This window comes from Manis javanica, chromosome 15 (assembly GCF_040802235.1).
Source record: "Manis javanica isolate MJ-LG chromosome 15, MJ_LKY, whole genome shotgun sequence".
Classification (NCBI taxonomy): Eukaryota; Metazoa; Chordata; class Mammalia; order Pholidota; family Manidae; genus Manis; species Manis javanica.
The window spans coordinates 29,667,221-29,695,204 of NC_133170.1; the positions used below are offsets into that span (position 1 = coordinate 29,667,221).

The 27,984-nt window shown below is 48.3% G+C and overlaps 1 protein-coding gene across 8 annotated transcripts in view; it reads left to right on the top strand.

Annotated features, from left to right (window-relative positions):
• The first annotated feature begins 344 nt into the window (after window positions 1-344).
• The window catches only part of DDX11 (DEAD/H-box helicase 11), a 58,914-nt gene continuing 31,274 nt past the window's right edge, over window positions 345-27,984 (top strand). For 6 of the 8 annotated variants that reach the window (XM_073223307.1, XM_073223309.1, XM_073223305.1 and 3 more), the window contains exons 1-5: window positions 345-480; window positions 16,758-16,905; window positions 23,157-23,405; window positions 23,889-23,975; window positions 24,243-24,400. In XM_073223307.1, the coding sequence (XP_073079408.1) occupies window positions 16,762-16,905; window positions 23,157-23,405; window positions 23,889-23,975; window positions 24,243-24,400 (638 nt within the window). In that variant the 5' untranslated portion in view covers window positions 345-480; window positions 16,758-16,761. Of the gene's footprint in view, window positions 481-16,393; window positions 16,508-16,757; window positions 16,906-23,156; window positions 23,406-23,888; window positions 23,976-24,242; window positions 24,401-27,984 lie in introns of those variants that run through there. The other 2 variants (XM_073223306.1, XM_073223310.1) reach the window with 2 other exon arrangements.

A 27,984-nucleotide genomic window follows, 5' to 3' on the forward strand; every position in this document is an offset into this window, starting at 1 on the left:
ACACTGAGGCCTGACGCGAACCGGGGCCAGAGCACGTTTCCTGATTCTCGATACACTATCTGGACCATCGGGTGGTTGGTAAACCTCAGCCAACGTGATCCAGTCAAGCAACTGCTGTGCGATTGGCACCTGTGGCGTTAATTGGAGGGGTCATCCAATCATCCCGCACTGGCAAGCAGGGTAGTGGGAAGAAGAGAGCTAAGCCCATACCCTCGGAGCGTCAGTCGAGATCCACACTCCCAGGGCCGGAAAAACAGCCCGAATTAGACCTGCCGCGCAAGCGCAATGGCACAAACAACGGAAAGCCCTGCCCCTTCGTGCCGGAGCGCGCACGCGCAGGGGCATAGGGGCGTAGCAGCGCCACGCTCCTCCCCGGGCGCACGTTGCCGGAGGTGGACGGCGATTTCAAGTTCGGCCACCTTCAGCTGGTTGGTTGCTCACCCGCCTGGCTTCAGCAGAGCAGTGCCGCTGGCCGAGAGGGTAAGCGCGGAGCCGCGTGGTGACACCGGAGGACGAGGAGAATCGAGATGAGAAAGGGCCGACTGCGGTGAAAACGCAAATGAGGGGGCGCTGTGTGCGCAAAGGGGCGGGGCCAGTCGAGAGCGGGAACGCGGTGCGGATGAGGAGGGCGTGGCCAATGCGTGATGGACAGGCGGGAAGCCATTGCGAGGAGGGAGGGAGCCACTGAAGGTGGCGCGGCGCCTTCGAGTTTTAACTGCAAACACGCCTGAGGGGCGTCAGTTAAGCCCCGCTATGCAAAGTGGTTTTCGCAAATTATTTTACTTAGTGGCCACTACAACGCTATGAGTGTGCGTAATTGCCTGTCTTAGAGAGGTGGAAACTATGAGGCTTGGGAATATTAATTTCAGCGAGGATGCAGCTGGGATCCCAAACTTGGCCGGCCGACCCCAGAAACCTACCGGTAGCGGCCGGACCCAGCGGCCCCTCGGGAAATCAAGGTGGAGCAGGGCCCAGTCTAGAGGCCTGCATGAATGGAAATGCCCAGGACGTTGGAAGTGTCATAGAAGTGTGAAAGCTCTGAGGATGGGCCTGGGAGGGAGAGGGGAGGCCAGAAGAGGAGAGAATGTGGGAGAGAATGAAGGCCCTCATTGAAGGTTAGGCATCTAACACACGACTTCTGCGGGTGGGGGTGGTGAAAGGAAAGGAGCGACACACAACAGCAATTCACCGGAGAGTTCCGCTTTATTAGGGAAAGGTGCTGGGTTATATAGGAAGGGGCATAGGGTGATTGTGGTGTTACTTCTATGGGGCTGTTGGCTGTTGGCTAGGTGCTGGGATTGGGAGGGGGGCGAGAGGTGATTGGGCTTCAGGTGGCGCCGGCGGGAACCGAGGACCCCGAAAAGAAGCCGGAAGTTTGCCATCTTACTGGTGGGGACCCTTCATTCCCCCCTTTCTCCTCTATGGGTTTGTGGACGTTGCTTTCTCTCTGACTGCTTCCTGCTGAACAGGGGCGGAGAAGGGAGTGAGGGTTTGAGGATTGGGAGGAAAGGGTTGATAGGACTCCCCACAGTAAGGATGAGTAGATGTGGACTTCTTCAGGTTGGAAATCAATGAAGGTTCCCTGTAACCATAGGTTGAGGACCTGTTGATTCCAATGGTGCCAAGAGGATATGGGTGTCAGGAGCCAGGCGTCTGCGGCCATTGTTTCCAGGAACAGTTTCCAGCGGAGAGAGGGGTCTATCTCAGCATGTGGTGAGGAGGTCACGTGAGGGTGAGGGGTCTTCTGTGACCAGAAGCTGGTAGTTCCTGAGTAAAAGCTGGTTGAAAGCTTGATTAGAGATTTTTCCGACTTGGGATTTGATGAACTTTATTATACAAGGTAAGAAGAGACAGACGAGAAGAATGACTATTATGGGGCCTGCAATGGGCCAGAGCCAGGTGAGGAGGGGATTTGTTAGTATTGAAGAGAATGGGTTGGAATTGGAAGCAGAGTGGAGGCTGGAGGCAAGGTCAGTGAGTTTGGTGATGTCAGTTTCTACAATGCCAGATTCGTTGATGTAATAGCAGCACTCTTCCTGGAGGAAGACGCAGGTGCCGCCCTTCTCGGCTGTAAGCAGATCTAGGGCCCGCCGGTTTTGAAGGGTGACTTTAGCTAGCGAAGTGACCTGTCTTTGAAGAGAGGCTAGGGAATCGGCAGTGGATGTCAGGGCTCCCTCAAGTTTGGCGTCGAGATCTCTAACTGCCCATAGAGAGTGACCCAAGGCTCCTCCCGAAAACCCCACCCCAATGGCTGAGGTGATGAAAGAGATACCGACCATGATGGGAAGGCTGCCTTTTTGTGCGCGAGTGCAAGGGAGGTTGGAGCTCAAGGAATTCTGCCATGCTGTAAAGTGTAAGCTGTGGGATTAGGGTGACGAGAATGCAGGGTGTATCGGAGTTGAGAGGTAGTGAGTTGAAAAGGCTGCCATTACACTAAAAGAAGTGTCCCGGTTGTGTAAAAGTCTTAGAGCCGGAGGTAGGGGTGTAGATAGAGAGGCAGTGAAGTGCACTGGAGGGGGGTGGAGTTGGGCCTACACAGTGGTGGATGGTGAGATTATCTGGGTATTCTGGTTCCCATAGGGGTATGTCTGCCAGGGGACGGAGGGGTTGTCCTTCTGCATGGAAGGAGTGGTTGGAAATATTGAGGGGCACGGCGGCCAGCAGTGGGCGCTGTAGTGATGCGCACAAGAAACAATTGGCGATGTTGAGGGTGTGGTTGAGAAAGATGGTGGTGTCTTGAATGAGCTGTAACCAAGAGTAGGAGGAATAAGAAGATGAAGAGGTGCCATCAAGAGTTTGGATAATGACTTTCTCGGAATGTCTGATATCTGATGCAACTTGAGAGATCTGGGAGCGAGAGGGAACATACTCTCGAGAGATATGAAGATACCATGGGGGGTCGAGGACCCCTTGTAGTAAACTGAGGCTGTTACTCCAGCAGCCCATCGAGAGTCCCAGGGATCTGGGATTGATAAGGAGAATGAGCCGTTGGGATATTTCATGAAATGGTTGGAGGAGTAATACTGTGGGTACTGGAAGTCACCCATGTAGTGAATGGTGCAAGACCAGTAGGGACATCCCCCGTAGGTGTCTTGCCATCGCCTGCAATAGGCTTGTCTTTGGTCATAGAGGAAGCAGAGGTAGGGAGAATAAAGGTAGCTGTAAATGAATACTTCGGTGGAGGGAGGAAAGTGGAGGTACAAAGGCTCAGAGCAGCCTTTCAGAGGTCAGTCTGATGTGGCAATGAGGGCAGTAACTTTTGTTTGATGCTGTGTGTAAGTCTGCTTGACTTTGAATCGCCATACAAAGGAGGGTGGGGCGGCAGGGAAGACAATAGGAATGAGGGAAAAAAGCGAGAGAGCAGTAAAGGAGGAAAAAGTCATGATTCAGGTATGGATGGCAAAGGGGGTGCACGGGAGATGCGGAGCTTCAAGGGATCAGAGGGATGAGGCGTGGTAGAGTAGACAGCGTCTTGGGCTGTATCCGAAGGACTCTGGATTGTGACTGATGGGTCTTGGGTGTCCAGAGAAGGTGGGTCTTGGGTATTTGGTTTCAACCTGGAGATATGAATCCAAGGGGTGACAGAGTTATCAGGCAGTGAGAGCTTGGCAGCCGAGGGGGTGCAGAGAATAACTGGGTGTGGACCTTCCCATTTTGGGGTGAGAGAGGGCTGATCCTCTGGTGGCTTATAAAACACTAGTTGGCCGGGCTGTAAGACAGGAGGATTTTGGGAGGCGGATGGATCAGGAAGGAGCCAATCCTGATATTTCCACAATTCAGTGTGGAGGAGAGAGAGTAGTGGAAGGGCTATATTGGGAGGAATTGGTCCTTTGTGGGAAGGGAGCCCCGGGGGTAGAATCGGGCGGCCGTACATGATCTCAAAGGGCGACAAGAAGGAAGGTTTCTTTGGGAGGGCTCGAATGCGGAGTAGAGCTAAGGGAAGTAAGCGAACCCAGTCAAGGTGTAGTTCTAGAGATAGTTTGGTCAGGATGTCTTTTAGAGTCCTATTGGCTCTTTCTACTTTTCCTGAAGCTTGTGGTCGATAAGGACAATGTAAATGCCAGGGGAGCGAGAGCGACTTGGAGAGGTTCTGGATAATTTGGGCAGTGAACTCAGGGCCGTTATCTGATTGGAGGGAAGTGGGCATCCCGAACCTAGGAAAGATCTGGGTGAGGAGGATAGAGGCAACTACGGATGCTCGTTTGTTAGTGGTGGGGAAAGCTTCGACCCATCCTGAAAATGTATCTACTAGCACGAGTAGGTATCTGGTACGTCGTACAGGGGGCATGTTAGTGAAGTCTATTTGCCAATCTGCAGCGGGGACATTACCCCTTGCTTGATGAGCCGGGAAGGGTCGGGCTTTGAGGGGGGTATTAGGGTTAGTGCGTTGGCAGATGGTGCACTTGCAGGTGATTTGGTTAAGTAGGGTTTTGTCTTCAGGAGAGAGAGGAAAAAAAGATTGTAAAAAATGGATCAAGGATTGGGAGCTGGGATGGAACAGGTCATGTAAGAGGCGGAAGAGAGACTCTTTGTCCTGAGAGCAGAGGGCGTCTTGTGATAAGGCTAAAACTGCAAGGGCAGACGGATTGTTGTCTGGTGCGTTTTCTGATAGGGCAACTGACCGGGCTACTCTGTCGGCCTTGTTGTTACCTCTTGCAATGGGGGAGTCATCTTTTTGATGTGATTTGCAGTGGACTATGCCTAGTCGGTGTGGGAGTTGTGAAGCCTCTAGAAGTTTAGTAATTAAGGCTGAATTAGTTATGGAATTCCCTTTTGTGGTGAGGAGGCCTCGTTCTTTCCATACTGCCACGTGGGACAAGAGAATGTGGAATACGTACTTGGAGTCAGTGTACAATGTGAGAGATGTGTCCCGGGCCAGAGTGCAAGCTCTGGTGGCTGCAATGAGTTCAGCCTGCTGATTGGTTGTACCAGGGGGTAGGGCTCGTGCTTCAATGACATCTTCGAGGGAGACTACTGCATATCCTGAGTAGTGGATGCCCTCATGTTTAAAGGAGGACCCATCAGTAAACCAGATGAGGTCGGAGTGTGAGAGGGCTCCTTCGGAGATCGTGGAGTGGCACGGAAGGAAGTTGTGAAGGGCTTCCAGGCAATCATGCGAGGGAGTATGAGGAGAGTAGGGCAGAGGAAGAAGAGTGGCCAGATTCAGGGGCGGGCAGGGGAGGAAAGAAATGTTTGGATTTTGGAGGAAAGAGGACAGTAAGGTCAGGAGTCTGGAGGGAGGGAGAGTCTGTAAACTTTTGTAGGTTAAGAGATCTTTTAGGTGATGTGGGGACAGAATGGTAAGGGGCGCTCCGAATGTTAGTTTATGAGCTTCTTTCTGCAAGAGCTGTCCAGCAGCTAATGCCCGTAGGCAGGGGGCCCATCCCCGAACTGTGGGGTCTAATTGCTTGGAGAGATAAGCTACTGGGGCAAAGGATGGGCCATAATATTGGCCTAGGACTCCTAGAGCTTGACTGGACCTCTCATGAATGTATAATGAGGAGGGCTTCGACAAATCAGGGAGATGGAGAGCTGGAGCTTCTACAAGGGCTTGACGGAGCTTAATGAAGGAGTGTCGGGGTGAGGATGATAATGATTCTTCAGGGGGGCCCTTGCTGAGGTCGTATAGGGGTCTTGCCAACAGGGAGAAGTTAGGGATCCACACTCTAAAATACCCAGCCAAGCCTAGAAAGGAAAGGATTTCTGTCTTGGTTTTGGGAACGGGCAGGTCAGAGAGGAGTCGTTTTCTGTCTAAGGTAATGGACTTTCTTTGTTGAGACAGAAGGAATCCAAGGTAAGTGACAGAAGGGGAAGAGATTTGAGCTTTGACAGGGGATACTCGGTAACCTCTGGAAGCTAGAAGGTTAAGTAGAGACGCAGTGTCAAGTTGAGACTGTTCCCACGAGGGACTGCAGAGCAGAAGATCATCTGCATATTGTAATAAAGTGGACTCGGGGTGATCATGGTGAAACTGTTTGAGGTCTTGAGCTAGGACTTGTCTAAAAATATGGGGACTATCTCGCAAGCCTAGTGGTAAAACTGTCCAAGTAAGTTGTACAGAATGTCTGGTGTATGGGTCTGTCCAGGTGAAGGCAAAAAAATCTTGGGAGGAGGGGTCTAGAGGGATAGAAAAAAATGCGTCCTTGAGATCTAGGACTGAGAAGTGGGATGCGGAAGCAGGGATCTGCGATAAAAGGGTGTATGGATTTGGAACTAAGGGATGGATAGGGACAACGGCTATGTTGATGAGGCGAAGGTCTTGGACAAGGCGGAAAGATCCGTTGTTTTTTTTAACAGCTAATATGGGGGTATTAAATGGGGAGTGAGTGGGTCTGAGGTAGTTTTTGTTTAAGAGATCTTGAATGATGGGTTGGAGGCCTATGAGGGCTGAAGTGGTTAGGGGGTATTGGGCCTGACAGATATACTGAGAGGGGTCACGTAATTTGATAGAGGCAGGGGGACATAGGGCCATGGAGGGGCTTGTAATGTCCCAAACTTTGGGATTTACAGGGTGTATAAGGGCAGAACTGGAGCTTTCATTGGGTAGAGGGGGGTTGTCGGCTATGAGGGCCATCAGAAAGGGAGTACTGGGGGCTGTGGGATTGGATATAGTTATGGAAACGTGGAGGAGGGAAAGGATGTCCCGTCCTAGTAAAGGGATGGGACACTGGGGCATAACTAGGAAGGAGTGGGAGAAAGGTATGGGACTGTCTAGGATTGTGCATAAAAGTGGGGGGGGTTTAATAGGAAAATCTGTTTACCTCCTACCCCGACTATAGGAGTAATGGCTGGCGTGGTAGGGCCCCGGTATTCTCGCAAGACTGAGAAGGTGGCTCCTGTATCTAGGAGGAAGGAGATGGGGCGACCGTCTACTGTTAAAGTAACCCTGGGCTCCTGTTTGGTGATGGAAATGGTCGGGCGAGAAGCCCCCGGGCCCCATCAATCTTCTTCTGCCAGCCCCACTACGGTGGGCTTAGGATGGGGGTTGTTCATCCAGCCTCCCCTTCGGGTGGTTGGGCAATCAGACCCCCAGTGGCCCTTTTTGTGGCATCTGGGGCATGGGGTGGTAGGAGATCTGGGGGAGGGGCATGCCCTTGACCAATGTCCCTCTTTTCCGCACTTGAAACAAGCTCCTGGTGGGGGCTTGTCTGTAGAGGGGCGCCCAGGTTGTGGTTTTATCAGCTGGGCCAACATCTGGAAATTGGCCTGATCAGCTTTTTGTTTATGGTGTTCTTTCTCCTCCTCCCGGTTATGGAAGACTTTAAAGGCCACTGTTAGGATCTCAGTCTGTGGGGTAGCGGGGCCCTGTTCTAACTTTTTGAGTTTAGCTTTAATGTCGGGGTAGCCTTGAGCTAGGAAGTATGTCATAAGGACCTGTCTTCCTTCAGGTGTTTCTGGGTCCAGGCTGGTATACTGTAATAGGGCTTGAGTGAGTCTATCTAAGAACTCGAAGGGGGTTTCGTCTCTCTTTTGAATTATGTCTTGGAGCTTTTGAAAATTGACTACTTTACGAGCTGCCTTTTTTAGACCTGCTATTAAGCAGGAGGCAAAAATATCTCGAGAGTGGAGACCCACGGCGGTGTTATAATCCCAGTGTGGGTCTTGTTCGGGGACAGCAGTGGGACCAGGGGGACAGGTGGGGTCAGTCCTGTGGGTTTCGGTAGCATGCGTTTGGGCGAAGTCCCAAGCTCGTCTTCGCTCCTCAGGGAGGAGAGTATTGGCCAGGAGCATGAAAATGTCATGATGCGTGAGGCTGTAAGACTGGAGGGTCCATTGAAACTCCCTGATGTAGGTCGTGGGATCAGTGGAAAAGGAACCTAGGCGTTTCTCTAGTTGGGCTAAATCTCCTAAGGAGAAAGGGACGTGAACGCGCATGATGCCTTCAGATCCTGCTACTTCCCGGAGCGGGGCGATAATTTTGGGAGGCCCTCGGGACCGAGTCTGAGGGGGACTGAAGGGTTCTGGCTCAGTCTGTGCGGGAGAAACAGGTGATGGGGGCAAAGCCGCGGTAATTTTGGGAGGCTCTCGGGACCGAATCTGAGGGGGCAAAGACGGACAAGGCTCTTGGAACTTAGTTAGAGGGGGGCTGAAAGGCTCAGGCTCGATTTGCGGGAGGGGGGAAGGTGAGGGGGACGGAGGAGGAGGTGGTGAGGTGCAGGAGGAGATGGTGGAGGAGGGGAAAGGGAGAGGATGGGAGGCTTCTGCGGGGGTGGAGGCGGCGGCGGTGATAGAGGAACGGGGAGGGGCTGTTGTAGGAGAAGAAGGGGAAGGGAGAGGATGGGAAGCTTCTGCCGCGGGGAAAGAGGCAGCGGTGGCGGCGGTAGAGGAAGGGGGAGCGGCTGTTGTAGGAGGAGAAGGGGAAGGGAGAGGATGGGAAGCTTCTGCCGCGGGGAAAGCGGCAGCGGTGGCGGCGGTAGAGGAAGGGGGAGGGGCTGTTGTAGGAGAAGAAGGGGAAGGGAGAGGATGGGAGGCTGCTGCCGCGGGAAAAGGGGCCGCGGTGGCGGCGGTAGAGGAAGGGGGAGGGGCTGTTGTAGGAGAAGAAGGGGAAGGGAGAGGATGGGAAGCTTCTGCCGCGGGGAAAGTGGCGGCGGTAGAGGAAGGGGGAGGGGCTGTTGTAGGAGAAGAAGGGGAAGGGAGAGGACGGGAGGCTTCTGTCATGGGGAAAGAGGCAGCGGGGAGGGTGGAGGGGTTGTAGGAGGGGGAGGGGCCGAAGGGGGAAGTCTGTATGGCGGAGGCTCGTCGGCCGGGTCAAAGGTCATTGAAGAGGGACTGGGAGTGTGTGGAGGGGAGGGAGACGGCTTGCAGGCTAGGAGAACTTGGGGCGGGGAGCAGGTGGTGCAGAGGCTGGGATTTTGAGCTAGGAGGCGAAAAGCTTCGATATAGGGAATCTCCTTCCATTTTTTCAGGCGCTGGCAGTAGTTAAAGAGATTGCGAGTGATGTTAGGATCAAGAGTTCCCCCTGCGGGCCATTGGTTGTTATTGTCTAGGGGGTATGTCGGCCAATCTTGGGAGCAATATTTACGGAGAAGTTTTGGTTTTATATCAGGTGTCAGGGAGAGGGTAGCCAGATGCTTAAGCAGGCATTCAAGAGGTGAACTTTCAGGGAGGGATGAGGAGGCTCCCATGGCTAAAGGACAGAGAAGGAGACAAACAGGGGAAGACAAACGGAGATCCTCGGACTGGAGGCAGACCACAAGGAGACAAAGGGCGTCCCCGATGATCCTTGGTGGTCTGCAGAAACTTGTATACGAGTCGGAATTTCTTGGGAAGTGTGGGTCGTCACCCAGACTTCCCTAAGAAGGCAGAGTGCCGGAGTCACGAGGTACCTAGCGCTAGGCGTTTTCAGCAGACCGAACAGCTTTCGGCAGACGGAAGAGAAGGAGGAGGGGGCGGGAAAGGGAACGTTCTCATCCGCAAAGGAGTCACCTCGTTTATGGCTGTTGGAGGGGGGTGGGCTGAGAGTCTGCTGCAGCTGTGAAGGCCTGAGGTGGGGGTTTATGGCTTTTGGAGGAGGGGCCTGAGGGTCCGCTGCAGCCGTGAAGGCCTGAGGCGGGGATTTATGGCTGTCGGGGGAGGGGCCTGAGGGTCCGCCGCAGCCGTGAAGGCCTGAGGCAGGGAGCGTTCCCTCCTCGTCCCGAGCGTCAGGGCCTTGCCCTACGATCACGGTCAATGGCACTGCGATAGCTCGGAGAAGAGTGGCCCACCCCGGGGAGATTTTGCTTAAAAAGTTTCAGCTGAGGCGGGGTTTTATGGCTTTTGGAGGAGGGGCCTGAGGGTCCGCCGCAGCCGTGAAGGCCTGAGGCAGGGAGCGTTCCCTCCTCGTCCCCGAGCGTCAGGGCCTTGCCGGACGATCACGGTCAATGGCACTGCGATAGCTCAGGGAAGAGTGGCCCACCCCGGGGAGATTTTGCTTAAAAAGTTTCAGCTGAGGCGGGGGTTTATGGCTTTTGGAGGAGGGGCCTGAGGGTCCGCCGCAGCCGTGAAGGCCTGAGGCGGGGAGCGTTCCCTCCTCGTCCCCGAGCGTCAGGGCCTTGCCAGACGATCACGGTCAATGGCACTGCGATAGCTCAGGGAAGAGTGGCCCACCCCGGGGAAATTTTGCTTAAAAAGTTTCAGCTGAGGCGGGGGTTTATGGCTTTTGGAGGAGGGGCCTGAGGGTCCACCGCAGCCATGAAGGCCTGAGGCGGGGAGCGTTCCCTCCTCGTCCCCGAGCGTCAGGGCCTTGCTGGACGATCACGGTCAATGGCACTGCGATAGCTCGGGGAAGAGTGGCCCACCCCGGGAGGCGGGGGGGGGGGAAACTTACCTAAAGGCCAGAGAGGAGTGGTGAGTGTGATGAGCCAGTGCCAGAAAAAGAGGACGAGGGCAAGCTGCTGCTGGTGTTGGGGGAAGACAGGGCCCAGTTGGGGTGTCCCGTCTCCCGGGTTTTGGCACCAATGAAAGGAAAGGAACGACACACAACAGCAATTCACCGGAGAGTTCCGCTTTATTAGGGAAAGGTGCTGGGTTATATAGGAAGGGGCATAGGGTGATTGTGGTGTTACTTCTATGGGGCTGTTGGCTGTTGGCTAGGTGCTGGGATTGGGAGGGGGGCGAGAGGTGATTGGGCTTCAGGTGGCGCCGGCGGGAACCGAGGACCCCGAAAAGAAGCCGGAAGTTTGCCATCTTACTGGTGGGGACCCTTCAGGTGGGGTCACAGTTCAGTCTGTAGCTGTAGTTTATACCCAAGTAAATAATGAGTGATAATCGAGGACTGGAGAAAACACTTTCAGAACTCAGCATATGAGGTGCTTCCATGTGTCTCCCAGCAGCTGGGGAGTTGCAGTGCGTGCCACGTGCAGAAGAGCTTCTCTTGGGGTGGTGTTGTCTCCCAGGTGTGAGATGTTAAGGCATTTTAGGAGCATAATGGCAGGGTTGTAGCTGGAACATAGTTGTCTTGGACTGACGTAATAAAATGCTGTAGACTCAGAAGTTTGTTTCCTCACAGTTCTAGAGGCTGGAAGCCCAAGATGAAGGTGCCTACCTGTTCAGTTCCTGTTGAGAGCTCCATTCCTGACTTGCACACAGCCCCATTCACTGTGTCCTCACCTGGTAGGGGGAAGAGCCCCTTTCCCGTCCTCCTCTTAGGAAACCACCAATCCCTTTCCAGATCAGGACCCACTCTAATGACTTCATTTAATCCCAATTACCTCCTAAAAGCCTTATCTCTACATTGAAGGTTAGAAATTTAACACTTGACTTTTTTTTTTTTTTTGGTATCATTAATATACAATTACATGAACAACATTGTCGTTACTAGATTCTCCCCATTATCAAGTCCCCACCGCATATCCCATTACAGTCACTGTCCATCAGTGTAGTAAGATGCTATAGAATCATTACTTGTCTTCTCTGTGCTATACTGCCTTCCCCGTGTACCCTTACTACATTATGTGTGCTAATAGTAATGCCCCTTATTCCCCTTATCCTTTCCTTCCCTTCCCACTCATCCTCCCCAGTCCCTTTCCCTTTGGTAACTGTTAGTCCATTCTTGGGTTGTTTGAGTCTGCTGCTTTTGTTCCTTCAGTTTTTTCTTTGTTCTTATACTCCACAGAGGAGTGAAATCATTTGATACTTGTCTTTCTCTGCCTGGCTTATTTCACTGAGCATAATACCCTCTAGCTCCATCCATGTTGTTGCAAATGGTAGGATATGTTTTCTTCTTATGGCTGAATGATACTCAATTGTGTGTAAGTACTACATCTTCTTTATCCATTCAGCTACTGATGGATACTTAGGTTGCCTCAATGTCTTGGCTATTGTAAATAGTGCCGTAATAAACATAGGGGTGCATATGTCTCTTTGAAACTGGGCTCTTGCATTCTTAGGGTTAATTCCTAGAAGTGGAATTCCTGAGTCAAATGGTATTTCTATTTTGAGTCTTTTGAGGAACCTCCATACTGCTTTCCACGATGGTTGAACTAATTTACATTCCCACCAGCAGTGTGGGAGGGTTCCCCTTTCTCCATGTCCTCGCCAACATTTGTTGTTGTCTGTCTTTTGGATGTTGGCTAGCCTAACTGGTGTGAGACAATATCTCATTGTGGTTGTAATTTGCATTTCTCTGATGATTAACGATGTGGAGCATCTTTTCATGTGCCTGTTGGCCATCTGAATTTCTTTGGAGAAGTGTGTTCAGATCTTCTGCCCATTTTATAATTGGGTTATTTACTTTTTGTTTGTTGAGGTGCATGAGCTCTTTGTATATTTTGGATGTCAACCCCTTACCGGATATGTCATTTATGAATATATTCTCCCATACTGTAGGATGCCTTTTTTGTTCTACTGATGGTGTCCTTTGCTGTACAGAAGCTTTTTAGTTTGATATAGTCTCACTTACTCATTTTTGCTTTTGTTTCCCTTGCCTGTGGAGATATGTTCATGAAGAAGTTGTTCTTGTTTATATTCAAGAGAGTTTTGCCTGTGTTTTTTTTTTTTTTTGAGTTTTATGGTTTCATGACTTACATTCAGGTCTTTGATCCATTTCAAGTTTACTTTTGTGTATGGAGTTAGACAGAAATCCAGTTTCATTGTCTTACATGTTGCTGTTCAGTTTTGCCAACACCAGCTATTGAAGAGGCTGTCATTTCCCCATTGTATATCCATGGCTCCTTTATCATATATTAATTGACCATATATGGTTGGGTTTATATCTGGAGTCCCTATTCTATTCCACTGGTCTATGGATCTGTTCTTGCGCTGATACCAAATTGTCTTGATTACTGTGGCTTTGTAGTAGAGCTTGAAGTTGGGGAGTGAGATCCCCCCCCATTTTATTTTTCCTTCTCAGGATTGCTTTGTCTATTCGGGGTCTTTGGTGGTTCCATATGAATTTTGAACTATTTGTTCCAGTTCATTGAAGAATGCTGTTGATATTTTGATAGGGATTGCATTGAATCTGTAGATTGCTTTAGGCAGGATGGCCATTTTAACAATATTAATTATTCCTACCCAAGGGCATGGGATGAATTTCCATTTATTAGTATCCTCTTTAATTTCTCTTAAGAATGTCTTGTAGTTTTCAGGGCATAGGTCTTTCACTTCCTTGGTTAGGTTATTCCTAGGTATTTTATTCTTTTTGATGCAATTGGGAATGGAATTGTTTTCCTGATTTCTCTTTCTGCTAGTTCATCATTAGTGTATAGGAATGCAACAGATTTCTGTGTATTAATTTTGTATCCTGCAACTTTGCTGAATTCAGATATTAGTTCTAGTAGTTTCGGAGTGGAGTCTTTAGGGTTTTTTATGTACAATATCATGTCATCTGCAGTGATAGTTTAACTTCTTCCTTACCAATCTGGATGCCTTTTATTTCTTTGTGTTGTCTGATTGCTGTGGCCAGGACCTCCAGCACTATGTTGAAAAAAATTGGGGAGAGTGGGCATCCTTGCCCTGTTCCCGATCTTAGAGGAAAAGCTTTCAGCTTCTTGCTGTTAAGTATGATGTTGGCTGTGGGTTTGTCATATATGACCTTTATTATGTTGAGGTATTTAACCCTCTATACCCATTTTGTTGAGAGTTTTTATCATGAATGGAAGTTGAATTTTGTCGAATGCTTTTTCAGCATCTATGGATGTAATCATGTGGTTTTTGTCCTTGTTGTTGATGCGGTGGATGATGTTGATGGATTTTCAAATGTTGTACCATCCTTGCATCCCTGAGATGAATCCCACTTGATCATGGTGTATGATCCTCTTGAGGTATTTTTGAATTTGGTTTGCTAATATTTTGTTGAGTATTTTTGCATCTATGTTCATCAGTGATATTGGTCTGTAGTTTTCTTTTTTTGTAACACATGACTTCTTGAAGGGTCACAATTCAGTCTGCAGCACTTGTTTATACCCAAGTAAATAATGAGTGATAAATCAAAGACTGAAGAAAATGAATTTTCAGAAAAAATACATATCTGAGGTTCTTTCATGTGTCTCACCTCATTTAATATGCATAAGGTTTGCCATCTGGGTGTCCCTGAGCACTGGTGGGGAATTCTGGGGAGAGCTGTGTGGGAGGCCATGGTTGTCGTTGACGCAGCCAAACTGAAGAGGTCAGAAAAGGTTACATCAATCGTCCTTAGTAGCGCTTAGTGACTCCATTATTCGTAGATTTATCTAAACCCTTCTTAACTTGTGATAAGGCTTGAACTGCTTCTGTAAAGAGATCTATAATTACCACCCACAGGGAAGCGAAATAATAATTACTTTTGTTCTGTATCATTTCATGTTATCATTTGAAAGTTTAGTCACGAAGCCTGCCTTTTCACCCTGCCCCCCTGATAGCAGGAAGCCTGAAATGTTAAGCTCAGGGGGTTGGCAGTCTTGTAGATGTGGCTTCTAATCCTGATTCAGGCACTTGTTGAGCAATCGTAGCCAAGTCTTTTGACTTCCTGAGTGTTCACTTCTTTATTTATAAAATAGGCTAATAAAAATGTTGACCATACAGGTTGTGAGGTTTTATGAGAACAGTTTGAAACCATTAGAGAACTGGCCCTTGGACTTGATATTTAAGTCATGGGCCATCCTCCACCTACACCTCAGGAACAGAGACCTCTGCCTGTAGCTCCCCAGTCAGGCTGGCTACTCATTAATTCATTCAAAAATTATTTGAATGCCTACTATGTGCCAGAGTGAGTTTTAGTGTCAGGGAGGAGCAAGATCAATAAAGTTTTCTCTTCTATGCATTCTAGTGTGGGGAGGACAGTAAATAAAGAAAGTTCAGATAGTGCTAAGAACCTGAAGAAATTAAGCATGGGTAATGAGATAAAAGAGGGACTGAAAGTAGTGTGGGGTCTGTGTGTGTTTGGGTGAGGCATGGTATTTGGTCACTATCAGGAGGCCGAATAAGAGGCTTCTCTAGGGAGGTGAGCTGAGCCTTACGTAGAAGAGAACCCATCATTCCCAGGCAGGGGGCGGTGGTGAGCAGCAGGTGCAAGGCCTGGGCTGGTTAGATCAGGGTAGGTACCTCACTGAGCAGGTTTTAAAGGAGAGGAGACGCTGGTCAGATTTTTCTCTTGGGATTTGGAACTAACAACATGAAAAGAATTTTTTGGTTGACAGTAGGAACTGAAGCTAAAAAGTAGAAGGGGGCCAAAGAGGCTGTATGCAGGCTGAACTTTGGGGTAACCAGGAGCTACGAATAAGGAGAAGAAATTGGTTAGTGGCTCTATCTGGCATGTGACTGAACAGGAGAGTGGCAGACAGTCCATGGGTATGTACTTGGTGAGGTTCCTGGAGCTGTCTTGAAATCAGAACTATTTTGTAATTCTAGTCTGCAAGAAGTTCCATCCTGTTCTTCCACTTACCAAATGGTCTCAATTCTTAATCTCTATATGATTCTTTTCAGTAAATGTCACATTTCTTAAGCTAGTCATCTCTTGTAGCTGGATGCATTTGACCAAAACAGAACCACATGGACCTGGATTTGGATCCTGGTTTTGCTCTTATTAACTGTGACTTTAAACAGTTATTTAATTTCTGTAAGCATTAGTATCCAGAATAGTATCCTTATAGTGTGAGATAAAGTAAATGGGGCTGTAGAGTATTTAATACATAGTAGGTACTCAAAATGTGTCAGATACCCTTCTCTTTCCCCTTTCCTTCATATCTAAATGGTCTTTCGATCTTTTGCCTCCCTCTCGGTGTTGAACTGTCCTAGTTTTTTAAAGTCACCCTTGGAGTTTCCCCTCTGCGAGCCATTTTTGCCACCCCTAAGCTGTGACTGGAAGAACACTTGGCACCTACCTTTCTCTTCATAAATGTATTGACACCATCACTCATCTAATGAGGCTACTTATGTAGCAAAAATGTAAATGGGTTTCAGATTTACTAAAATTGCTACTTAGAAGAGACGGATCTGCCGAATAGCTTGGAGTGGTGGCTTCCAAAAAGAATGTGGGAACCAGGAAGAGTTAGTCCTCCAGATGGTGATTAAAGGAAGAAAGGGTATGTAAAAGCTGTCTCAGGGAAATTGGGTTCAGAAGAGGAGAAAGAAGATCAGCCTGGAGAGAGATGTTCCTTTTTGCCTTAGACCTTTTCCTGGCAAGGAAGCTCTCCTGGCCAGGCTTTAGACCCTGTGAAGAGAGCTCCCCAGTCTGGAACCAGACAGAAAGCTTTTATTTCTTGAGGCTAGGAGATGTTTAGGAGGAGGCTCTGGTTTGTACCAGAAATGGAGGCTGGGATGAACTAAGAAGCAGCCCACGGTGTCTGTAAAATCTGGGCAAATGTGTGCCTGTGCTATGTGCAGAACTGACTTGTAATTCTCTGCCTGGGTGGCGTGGTTTTCCAGGTCCTCACAACAGGATGCAGGAAGCAGGTTTGTCATGCTAATACCGTTCTCTGGAGGTGTAGAGCACAGTGCCTCAAAGGAACCTTGAGCGTCATCCTTGATCCCGGGGATGCAGGTCCTTCAGGGGAAATCTCCACACCTTTCATAGAGGCTTTAGGAGGGTGTCCCAGCAGCAGAGGAATCCCAGGTGAAAAGGCAGGAGTTCTGTTTATGGCTTTGCTAATCTGCATTCTGCTACAGCCACTTCTGAAACGCTGCTAGATGGATTGCATGATTCTGGTGTGGCTTCATGAGGGTTTGCACTTGGTGGAGAGAACATGGTCTAGCTTGCAAAAAATGCATGTCCTAAGAAATTCCGTAACAACTTTTGAGACTTTTGTTATAAACTGTTCTGGATTTCAAGCCAGTACTCCCAGATTTATTTATTTTTTCCCTAGGACCATGGCTAATGAAGCCCAGGAGGCTGGTGGCATCCATTTCCCTTTTCCCTTCACACCCTATTCCATCCAGAAAGACTTCATGGCAGCACTCTACCAGGTGTTGGAGGATGGGAAGATTGGGATATTTGAAAGTCCAACTGGCACTGTAAGTATGAATGATTGGAGCCTAAGAAGGGTCCTCAGAGACCCTGATTACGACAGCATAGGGTCAGCCCAGCATGCTTGTTCACATATGCAGAGATTTTCATGGTTTGTAGTTGGACAGAGTGATTATCTCAGTTTTCTTTCTGAGTAACAGTCACTTTCTCTATTAAATGGTTGAACACAACCCAAGGGCTGAGAAAAATTAAGCTAAAGGCAGATGAGAATTTGAATGGCCCTGGAAACCATGACCCACAGCACTGAAACCTTCCAGATTTCTCTGGGCACACAACTGCTTTGATATTGAGAAACACAGAAAGTACTTTGGCTTTTTCACAGATTAAACATATTGGTTTAGTCTCCAGGAGCCAGCTTACTGAGTGCTGGAAGGATCCAATCAAGGGCCCTCAAGTTTTTCCTCCCTAGCCTGGAAGGAGGGAGGGATTTATTAGAGGCTGGCCATTGAGGCTGATCAGGGCTGTAGTGACTGGTCCCCCTTCTCTCTTGCACTTTATCGGTACTATGTGCTGGTGACATGTAGGAGTTGATGTGATGGTCCCCCCCAGCTGGGCTGTGACCTCCTGGAGGATAAGGACCTTTTGTCCTCACCTCTGTGTCCCTGTCATCTAGTGGAGCTTGGCAAGCCCATGGGAGGCTCTTAATGTGTGTGAATGAGTAAAGTGATTCATTTCTCCTCTCTCCCTTGTTAAGGGAAGTATGTCATCTCTCTCGAGATGGCATCTGGGACAGGAAGAGTGCAGATGGGGCACTCTGTTCTGCATGCAGTAAGTGGAGAGAATAGGTGAGCACGATGTGGGTCACAAAGATCACATGCAGAGTGATCTGTGTTTTAAAAAGCATTCTACTAATATTCTTAGCCTCCACAGAAACGCAGTGCAATCTGACTTCTACCAACCCACTGGAATCTTTTCTAGGATCAGTAGTGACTTCCTGACTAATAGATTTGTATGTTTCAAGTCCTTATTTGACCATTCTGCAACATTTGATATTGTTGAATATATCCTCTTCCTTTGTTTAAAGTAATAAAAAATTTAGTCAAAGAATAATGCATGTCATTTAAAAAGTCAAACCTATCAAACTTGGTTCTTTGAGCAGGTACTTTTAATTCTTTGAACTGTTTCTTAAGAAATGTACTTGTGTAGCATATTTTGAGGTGATCAAATTGTGGTGCTGTTTCTGGGTTTATTGATTTTATTCATCATACCTTCCGCTTGTGATAGATAAGATGTAGTTTTCTCTCCCTTTTCCCTCCTCCCCACATAATTAGATTAAGTTTTAGTCTCTTTTAAGTCATTATACTGCAGCTGTGAATTTGTTTTTCTAGAGTTAATAATTACCTTTTAAAAGCTAGTTTGTTTTTAATATACCTATGCCAACTCCTCTCACATCACCCAGTGGCCTCTCAAAAAAGATATTCCATATATAAAATTACTGTTTTAGTCTGCTAATGCTGCCATAACAAAATACCCTAGACTGGCGGCTTAAATGACAGAAATTTCTTTTCTCACAGTTGTGGAGTCTGAAGGCCCAAGATCAAGGCTTCAGGGTTCTGGTGAGGGCTGCCCACCTGGCTTGCTGATGCCCACCTTCTCACGGTCCTCTCGTGGAGGGGGAGAGATCTTCAGTGCCTCTCTCCTTTTTTAAGGGCACCAGTCTGTCAGTTCAGGGCTCCACCTGTAAGACGTCATTTAACCTTAGTCACCTCCAGACAGGCCCTTTCTCCCAACACACTCCCATGGGGGATTAGGGCTAACACATAAGAATCTAGGGGGACATAATTGAGTCCGTGGCGAGTACCAATCCCATGTTACCCTGGAGCCTTCCTTCCTGGAGTCCTCCATCCTTGTGCCTGGGTCTCAGTTGCTCGTTAGACCTACTTCACCAACTACTGTCCTAGGGTTTCCTGCTCTCTTTTTTAAAAAATCAACCTCATTGAATATAACTGACACATAACAAAATGTGTACCTTTAAAGTCTACAAGTTCAGTGAGTGTTGACAGATGTGAATGCCTGTATTACCACCTTCACAGTCAAGGTACAAAACATTTCCATCACCCCAGAAAGAAAGGTCCTGGTACCTCCTGGCTGGTGTTCCTCCAATCACCCCAGCCCAGCCCTGGCAGACAGCAGTTATTTCCTGCCTCTTTAGATTTTCTTTCTAGAGTTTCATAAAAATGGGTCATACATTATGTTCTCTTTTGTGTCTGTTTTCTTTTGCTCAGCCAGCGTATTTTTGAGATTCATTCATGTTGTGTGTATTCTTTTCTTATTTTGTCTGTGTTGGATTCTGTTTGCTAAATTCTGTATCTTCTTGGTTTACTTTCTTGTTTTGGTAGAGAACTTTCCTGAGGATTGTATAGGAGGTAGATGTTGATAGTTTGCTGGTCTGGAACTGTATTGATTCTGCCTGTCACTGAATTGGTGATGGTGGTCTGGTTGGGTGTATAACCTAGCTGCCGGGTTCTTGTCCCTCATAGTGGTGCTCCCTGTCTTCCAATGTCCATTGGTGACCTGATCCCACCCCACCCGCCAGAGTTCTCTGGGGCTTTGGCCTTTGTGTGCCAGGGTCTCGTGCTGACGGGCCTGGAGTGTGTGTGTGTGTGTCATTCTTTGGGCTGCCTCTTGATGGGAACTTTTGTCTGGGGGCTTTGACCTTCTGTCCTGAGACATGTTCGTATATTTGTTAACAGCCTTCCTAGTACTCCCTTTCTTTGAGTTTCGGACTTTCTGGTTAATCCTGTAATTAATGTTTTCTTCTAATTGCCCTTCTCTTGGGTACCCTGGTTTTTGTTTGTTTTTGCTTTAAACTCTACTTCCTTGAAATTTCTTTGATTTTATTGCCAGTCTTTCTATTCAGTTCATTTGTTCTTATATCTATCATGTTCAAAAACTTGTTCTTATTCTTTGATACAAAAAAATAGCATTCTGTTCTTGTTTCACGGAAATACTGTCTCAGGATATCAATTATAGCAACAAATTCCCCACCCTTGCACACCCCTAGTTTGGATTCTGTGTTTTGTTTGGAGACCTTCTTCAAGTGTCTGGCAATCCTTGGCTGGCTACTCTTGGTGTTTAAGAAAAAGGCACCACAAGGCTGATTGACAGGTCTGGGGTGCAGGCTGGCTGTGGACCATGGGGCTGGGCCTGTCTGTTGTGGCCTCCTGTTGTCAGGGTCTAGATTTTCCCTACAGCCATCTGGTGTTTCCGTAGAAGCTGTTTGTAAAGCATTGCTTCATAGCTCCAAGCCTGGCAGCCAGCATACCAGAGGGCACCCGGCAGGTGGCTTCAGGTGCGGAGTCTTTGAGTGCCCCTGCTTTCAGTCCCGCCCTCTTCCCCACTCTTCACCTGCTGACTGGGGCCCTCCTGTCTCCACTTCTCAGAGAATAAACTTGCAGTCTTTGAGTGGGATCTAATCATTCTTTAAAAGAACTTCTGTTAGTCCCTTGGTTTTCAGCACTATGCTGCAACCCTGCTGGTTTCAGGGTATTGCTGAGGGGGAGCCAGGGGGTCTCTGCAGGCACTGAGGCTTTGTGCCTTTCACTCTGCTAGGTCAGCTGCTTCCCATCTCCTACAGCTTATTACTGTCCTTTCCTCTACTCCCTTTGTGTTGTGGGCACAAGCCTCTTTTATTCTTTTGGTATAATTTTAGTGTGTTTTGGAAAAGAACATAAAAAGCATGTGTTCATCGCCTCGTCTAACCTGGGCCTTGGTTAGACAAAGCCCAGCTGCCCGACCCCCAGGCATTTCTGTCCCAGCCCTTGGCCTGCTCTGTGCACCCTCTTCCTCCCCTCAGCCTGTCCTTGTTGGTGTTCTCATCTCCTTGTTGTGTATTCAGTTACCTTCTGGTTCTGATGTCCTCTGAATCTCCTCTGATAAGCTGTCTCCTGTCATTGGGGCCCCTTTGCCCATAGGGGACACCATGCTGCATGCCTGCCCCACCTGCCTGTCCTGTGCCTCAGAGGCCTGGTAAGGCCTTTTAGCTTTTAGGAGTCACCTGGTAAGCCTTTCATGGGTGCTCTATGCAGAGGTGAACTCTCTGCTTTGTGCCCACTGTGCTGTGTTTAACATTGCACTTCTGGGAGCTCTTGAACCCAGAGTCCACACTTGTGCAGGGAACCATGACACTCTTCAGTTGTATGTTAAGTTTGTAATGTAGGTGGGCATTTTCTAGGGAGCTCTGTGTTCCCAGCCTCAAGCCCCGTGCTTGCTACAATGTAGGTATTTAGAATGAATGAATTTACTTGTCTTGGCGTAAGTTTCATATCTGTTATCTTGGATAGTACCCTAGGAAATAACATTGCTCAAAGCTAGCTGTACTGTGGGTGCTTTAATCTGTAACTGAGTGAGCGTTTGGTTATACATCCTACTAACATTTTCCAGTCTAAAATTTTGGTGGTCTTATGACAGGATATAGAATTGCAGGGCCTCAGTTACCCTCTTTGTCAGTGTTAGAGGGTACTCACAGTTGTTTCCAGAAGGTACCTTTGACCATCACATTGGGAACTTCCTCAGCTTGCTTTCAGATGGAAGGCGCTGGCTCTAAGCAGGTGTCTGTCCCTGGGCCATTGTTACAATGGGACATCTTGCCTGCCCATCGCTTGGTGACAGCTGAAGCCGGGTGGCTGCGCACGTCCCTGGCTGCACAGAGTGGCTGCTGCCCAGGTTCTGCTGGGACTGCTGTCTGGGAGGCTTTGCCATTCAGTGTTTACCAAAAGCTGAGAGAAATGGTATATATGGGCCTTTCCAAAGATGTGTGATCCATCCAATCTTCAGAAGTGTCATTCTGTCATAGGGCCTTTCAAGAATTTGATGAGAGTTAATAGATTATTACTCTAGGATAATAATAATAGTATTATTAATTCAAAATATCAGAAAAATAGCTCCAGTTGTCACTTATGTACCAGGTATGCTTCTAATCCTATATTAACTTCTAATCTTTTATGTGTATTGGCTTAATGCTTGTGGTTCCTCTGAGGAAGGTACTATTATGTCCATTTTTGCAGATGTGGAAACAAGCCTGAGGTCACAGAGCTGCCTAGGGGAGGAGGCAGCATGTGACCCAGGCAGCCTAGAGTCTGTAGCCTCAGCCGTTGTGCTGTGCTGTTTCCCCTACTCTAAACCCACCTGCATTTTACGCACAGTTCTCCACGCCCCAGCTAGGTTCAGAGCCCCACTCTGCATACACTAAGTGGGCTCAGAGAGCTGACTGCCTGGACTGGAAGGTGTTGGCCCCTCTCTCCCAGAGACTCACCAGAATGGACCTGCCCTTTGGACCAACAGTAGCAGCCTGTCTGCAAGGACTGGGTTAGCCTCCTCGTCCTGCTGTAACGGAGCCACCAGCTGGGGGGCTTAAGCCTCAGGAATTTATTCTTTCACAGGTCCAGAGGCCAGAAGTCTGGAATCAAGGTGTCGCAGGGTTGGTTCTTTCTGAGGGCAGTGAGAGAAGCTGTGTTCAGGCCCCTCTCCGCAGCTTGTAGATGGCTGTCTTCTCCCTGTGTCTTGTCACAATGCCTTCCCTCTGCATATGCCTCTGTGTCCAGATGTCCCCTTTTTATAGGGACACGGGTCACACAGGATTTGGGCCACCTCATCTTAGTGGAATACATCGCAGTGAATCTGTTGCCACTTAAGGTCTCATTCTGACCCACTGGGGCTAAGACTTCAACATAAGAACTGGGGGGATACAATTTAGCCCAAAGCAAGGACCCACAGGGAAAATTCTGGTCTTCAAGTCAAGAATTGTGTTCTTCAGAGCAATTGGTTTGTTTTAAAAACTTTTGTGAACACCAGGCCTCCTGGGACAGATCGTGTTTTTCCTGCACATTGGCTGCATTGAAGCATAGCACCAAATGGTTCATGCGATAGTGGTTCCCTATCGCAAGTACATGGGGTTTCATGCTATGTATTATTTGGCCTTAATTGTTTTTGGGGGCCCCTTAATTTCTGACCTTCTAATTATGTTAACTTGTAGCATTTACATGTAACCTGATAAGCCACTTTAAAGTCTTTTAGGAACAGTGAGCTGCGTAATTAAACAAGACCATTTTTATTTCTCGTTTTCCTGTTTCCCTGGCTACTCCTTTGCTAATTCCTTTCTTTTCCTTCCCAGGTGGGTGTTAGAGTGCCCTCTAGTTCTCAACGTCACACTGTCCATGAAGACTTTATTAAAATGGGGAAGGTCCTTTGGGAAGCTGTTTTTTGTTCTCTATTTCTAAAGACATTTTTTTTCCTGTAGGGCAAATCCTTAAGTCTTATTTGTGGGGCCCTTTCTTGGCTCCGTGACTTTGAACAGAAGAAACGTCAAGAGGAGGCTCGTCTCCTTGCAGCTGAAACTGTTTCCTTAAGTGATGGGAAGGACCTGTCCTCGTCCCTGTCTTCCTCCTGCCAGGAGGCTCCGGGCCCCCCAAGGCCTCCTGGAGAGCCTGACTGGGTGACTCAGTTTGTGCAGAAGAAAGAAGAAAGGGACCTGGTGGACCGGCTAAAGGTGTGACCTGGGGGGAAAGAAGGAGGGGTTTAGGAAGCGGGCTTCGGTGACCCTCTGGGGTTGATTCTGGGACTCAGTGCCTCTGAGCTCCTGTCGGTGCTCCTGTGTCAGCGGCGTGCGCACTTGCTGTCTTCTTTAAGCTGGTGTCAGCAGGTCTCTAGAGAGGGGTGGGTGGTTCCATTCATTACCCACCTGGGAAAGGAAGTGCACTGTTGCCATTGACAACATGGTTCAGTGGCTGCAGACTTAATTGAGGAATGCATCTGACTGAGAGCGTGTGTGGCCCTGGGAGGGAGTATACAGACCTCCCGCAGGGAGCAGTGAGGCTGGGCCCTGGTGCAGCTCGGGGTCTGGAGACGGGCGCACCTGGAGGGTCAGCCAGGAAAGCGAAAGGGAGGCACTGGGCCAAGCCCCAGACTCTTCAGGAAACGCCTGGTTTGGGGCGTCATGCAGGAGTTTCCTTTAGGGCTGCTTTACCCTTAGGAGGAGCAGGTCAGAAGGAAGAAACGGGAAGAACGCCTACAGCAGATCCGCCACAACACGCAGCTCAGACAGGCAGCCAAACGTGCGGTGAGTGTCTCCCTGAGCAGCCGGGACTCTGTCTGGGCAGTGTTGTTCCTTCGGGTGAGCAGCCGGGACTACGGCTCTCTCCTGGCCCCCACGGGCCAGTTCTCTCCCAGCTGGGCAGCTTAAGCTGGGGAGCTGGTAGCTGGCCTGTGCTGAGGCATGCACGCGAGTGTTCTGGTGGCAGCCACACCAAGACCGACGCCATCCAGGAAGTGGGAACCCAGTACTGAGATGTCCTTCTCGTTCCCCATGTGCAATGCTCCTGTGCAGAGACAGGATGAAGAGGAAACCGAGCGCATCCTCCGCCTCAGCAAGGCGATGCTGGCAGCAGGAGCGGGGACCGAGGTGCCGGAGCCTCTGGCACCCGGGGAGGAGGAGCTGATCCTCGTGGAGTACGAGAGTGACGAGGAGAGAGGAGCAGCTCGCAGGTAATCAGTGCCTCGCCCCCCGCCCTCTGCCCTGGCCGAGTCGGCGGGGCTTCCAGCGAGGCACTGCCTTCCCAGGTGCCCAGAGACGCAGGCTGCTTTGTGGCTCCCAAGGCATCTGAAGGGGTGGAAGGCCAGCCCCCTGCCTGTCTTCTCCCAGCCGGGCTCCTCCTTGGAATGCATAAATGATGATATCGCAGTGGTAGCCGATATCCGGCTGTGGTACGTGCCCAAGGAGGCCATGGGTATTGAGTTGAGTGACAGGCATGGCCCCCATCCTCAGAGAGCCTGTGGTCAGTGGAGGGAGACAGATGATAAATGTCAGAACAAAGAGCCCTTACTGGAAATTAGCACAGCTGCCTTTGAGAAAAATAAAACAGAGTCAAGTTGGTAAGTGTAGGGTCGCACCTCAAACCCAAAGTCAGGAAAGACCCAAAAAGGCAACATGGGCCGAGATCTGAAGACTGAGAAAGATCCCTGGGAAGACCTTGGAGGGGAGAGCTCAGGTCAGAGGCCTGCCAGTGTCATGGTCTGCAAACAGGAGCAGCGTGTCTAAGGGACCCACAGGCCCAAGGGCTGAGCAAAGAATGAGCAGGAGAGAGAGAACAGAAGCCAGAGACGAGGCTGCTGTCATTTCTTCGGCCCTCATAGTTCTGCCGAGGGGTGTGGACGTTATTCTCAAGGCACCGGAGGTTTCAGCAAGGGGGTGCTGTGATCTGACTTGGGCATTAGAGAGGTCACTGTGGCAAGAAGGTCAGCCGCTCTTCCCCTGCAGCCCATCCCACCAGGCTCCTAGCTTGGAAGACCTCTAAAGGTGACACCAGGCCCTGTGTGTCTCTTTGACACCATGGGCACCATGTCTGGAGAAACTCCAAGGCCAGAGACCCTCTGTGGACTCCCATGAAGGGGAAATCAGTCCTTCACATTGTCTGCAGTGCACCTTCTAAGTTCACCTTCATAAACCCAGCATCCTAGCTGCCCTGACTCCTCTCACTTTATTTCCCCAGCTTTATTGAGATATGATTGATATAACAGTGTGTAAGTTCAGGATACACTGTGATGATTTGATATGCATATATATTGCAAGACAATTACCACAATAAGGTTAGTCACCACATCCATCACCTCACATACTTAACATTTTTGTGTCTGGTGAGAACTTCTAAGATCTGCTCTCTTAGCAACTTCTAAGTACAGATGGTCCCTGGCTTAACAATTTTGCAACTTTACGGTGGTGTGAAAGTGAGATGCATTCAGTAGAAACCATACTTCGAATTTTGAGTTTTGATCTTTCCCCAGGCTAGCAATATGCAGTATGACCCTCTCGTGATGCTGGACAGGGTGGGAGCTTCAGCTCCCCATCACTCCCGTGATCACGAGGGTCAACAACTGGTAAGCTTACGGCCACTCTGAACCCAGACAACCATTCTGTCTTCATATTTAGTACAGTATTCAATAAACTACACGAGGTATTCCACACTTCATTATAAAATAAGGTTTGTGTTAGATGATTTTTCCCAACTGCAGGCTAATGGAGCGCATTTAAGGTAGGCTAAGATAAGCCATGATGTTCAGTAGGCCAGGTATATTAAATCATTTCAACTTAGGATATTTACAATTTATGATGTGTTTATTGGGACATAACCCCATCATAACTCAAGGAAGATCTGTATATGATAGTGTATATATAATAACTGTAGTCATTGTGCTATATATTACAACCCAGGACTTACTCATCTTATAATGAGGTTTACACTCTTTGACCACCTTCACCCATTTCCTTGACCCGTCAGCCCCTAACAACTACCAGTCTACTCTGTTTCTATGAGTTTGGCTTTTTTAGATTCCACGTATGAAGTCATTGAGTATCTTTCTATCTGACTCATCACCATAATGCCCTCAAGGTTCATCTATATTGTCACAAATGGAAGATTTCCTTTTTTTTATTTTTAACTTTTTAAATTTTGGTATCCTTAATCTACAATTACATGAGGAACACCATGTTTATTAGACTCCCTCCTCGCCAAGTCCCCCCAACATACCCCATTAGTCACTATCCATCAGTGTAGTGATATGCTGTAAAATCACTACATGTCTTCTCTGTGTTGCACAGCCCTCCCTGTGCACCCCCAGTTATACATGCTAATCGTAAGGCTCCCCTTCTTCTTCCCCCCACTTCTCCCTCCCTTCCCACCCATCCTCCCCAGTCCCTTTCCCTTTGGTAACTGTTAGTTCATTCTTGGGTTCTGTGTTTCTGCTGCTGTTTTGTTCCTTCAGTTTTTCCTTTGTTCTTATACTCCACAGATGAGTGAAATCATTTTGTACTTGTCTTTCTCTGCCTGGCTTATTGCCCCAAGCATAATACCCTCTAGCTCCATCCATGTTGTTGCAAATGGTAGGATTTGTTTTCTTCTTATGGCTGAATAATATTCCATTGTGTATATGTACCACATCTTCTTTATCCATTCATCTACTGATGGACACTTAGGTTGCTTCCATGTTTTGGCTGTTGTAAATAGTGCAGCAATAAACATAGGAGTGCATCTGTCTTTTTGAAACTGGGCTGCTGCATTTTTGGGGTAAATTCCTAGAAGTGGGATTCCTGGGTCAAATTGTATTTCAATTTTGAGCTTTTTGAGGAACCTCCATACTGCTTTCCATAATGGTTGAACTAGTTTACATTCCCACCAGCAGTGCAGGAGAGTTCCCCTTCCTCCACAACCTCGCCAACATTTGTTGTTTGTCTTTTGGATGGTGGCCATCCTAACTGGTGTGAGGTGATATCTCATTGTGGTTTTAATTTGCATTTCTCTGATGACTGGTGATGAGGAGCATCTTTTCATGTGTCTGCTGGCCGTCTGAATTTCTTCTTTGGAGAAGTGTCTGTTCAGCTCCTCTGGATTGTTTGCTTTTTGTTTGTTTGAGGTGTGTGAGCTCTTTATATATTTTGGATGTCAACCCTTTATCAGATCTGTCATTTATGAATATATGCTCCCATACTGTAGGATGCTGTTTTGTTCTATTGATGGTGTCCTTTGCTGTACAGAAGCTCTTCAGCTTGATGTAGTCCCACTTGTTCATTTTTGCATTTGTTTCCCTTGCCCGGGGAGATATGTTCAAGAAGAGGTCACTCATGTTTATGTCTAAGAGGTTTTTGCCTATGTTTTTTTCTAAGAGTTTTATGGTTTCGTGACTTACATTCAAGTCTTTGATCCATTTTGAATTTACTTTTGTGTATGGGGTTAGACAATGATCCAGTTTTATTCTCTTACATGTAGCTGTCCAGTTTTCCCAACACCAGCTGTTGAAGAGGCTGTCATTTACCCATTGTATGTCCATGGCTCCTTAATTGTATATTAATTGAGTATATATGTTTGAGTTAATGTTTGGAGACTCTATTCTGTTCCACTGGTCTGTGACTTTGTTCTTGTGCCAATACCAGATTGTCTTGATTACTGTGGCTTTGTAGTAGAGCTTGAAGTTGGGGAGTGAGATCCCTCCCACTTTATTCTTCCTTCTCAGGATTGCTTTGGCTGTTCGGGGTCGTTGGTGGTTTCATATGAATTTTAGAACTATTTGTTTTAGTA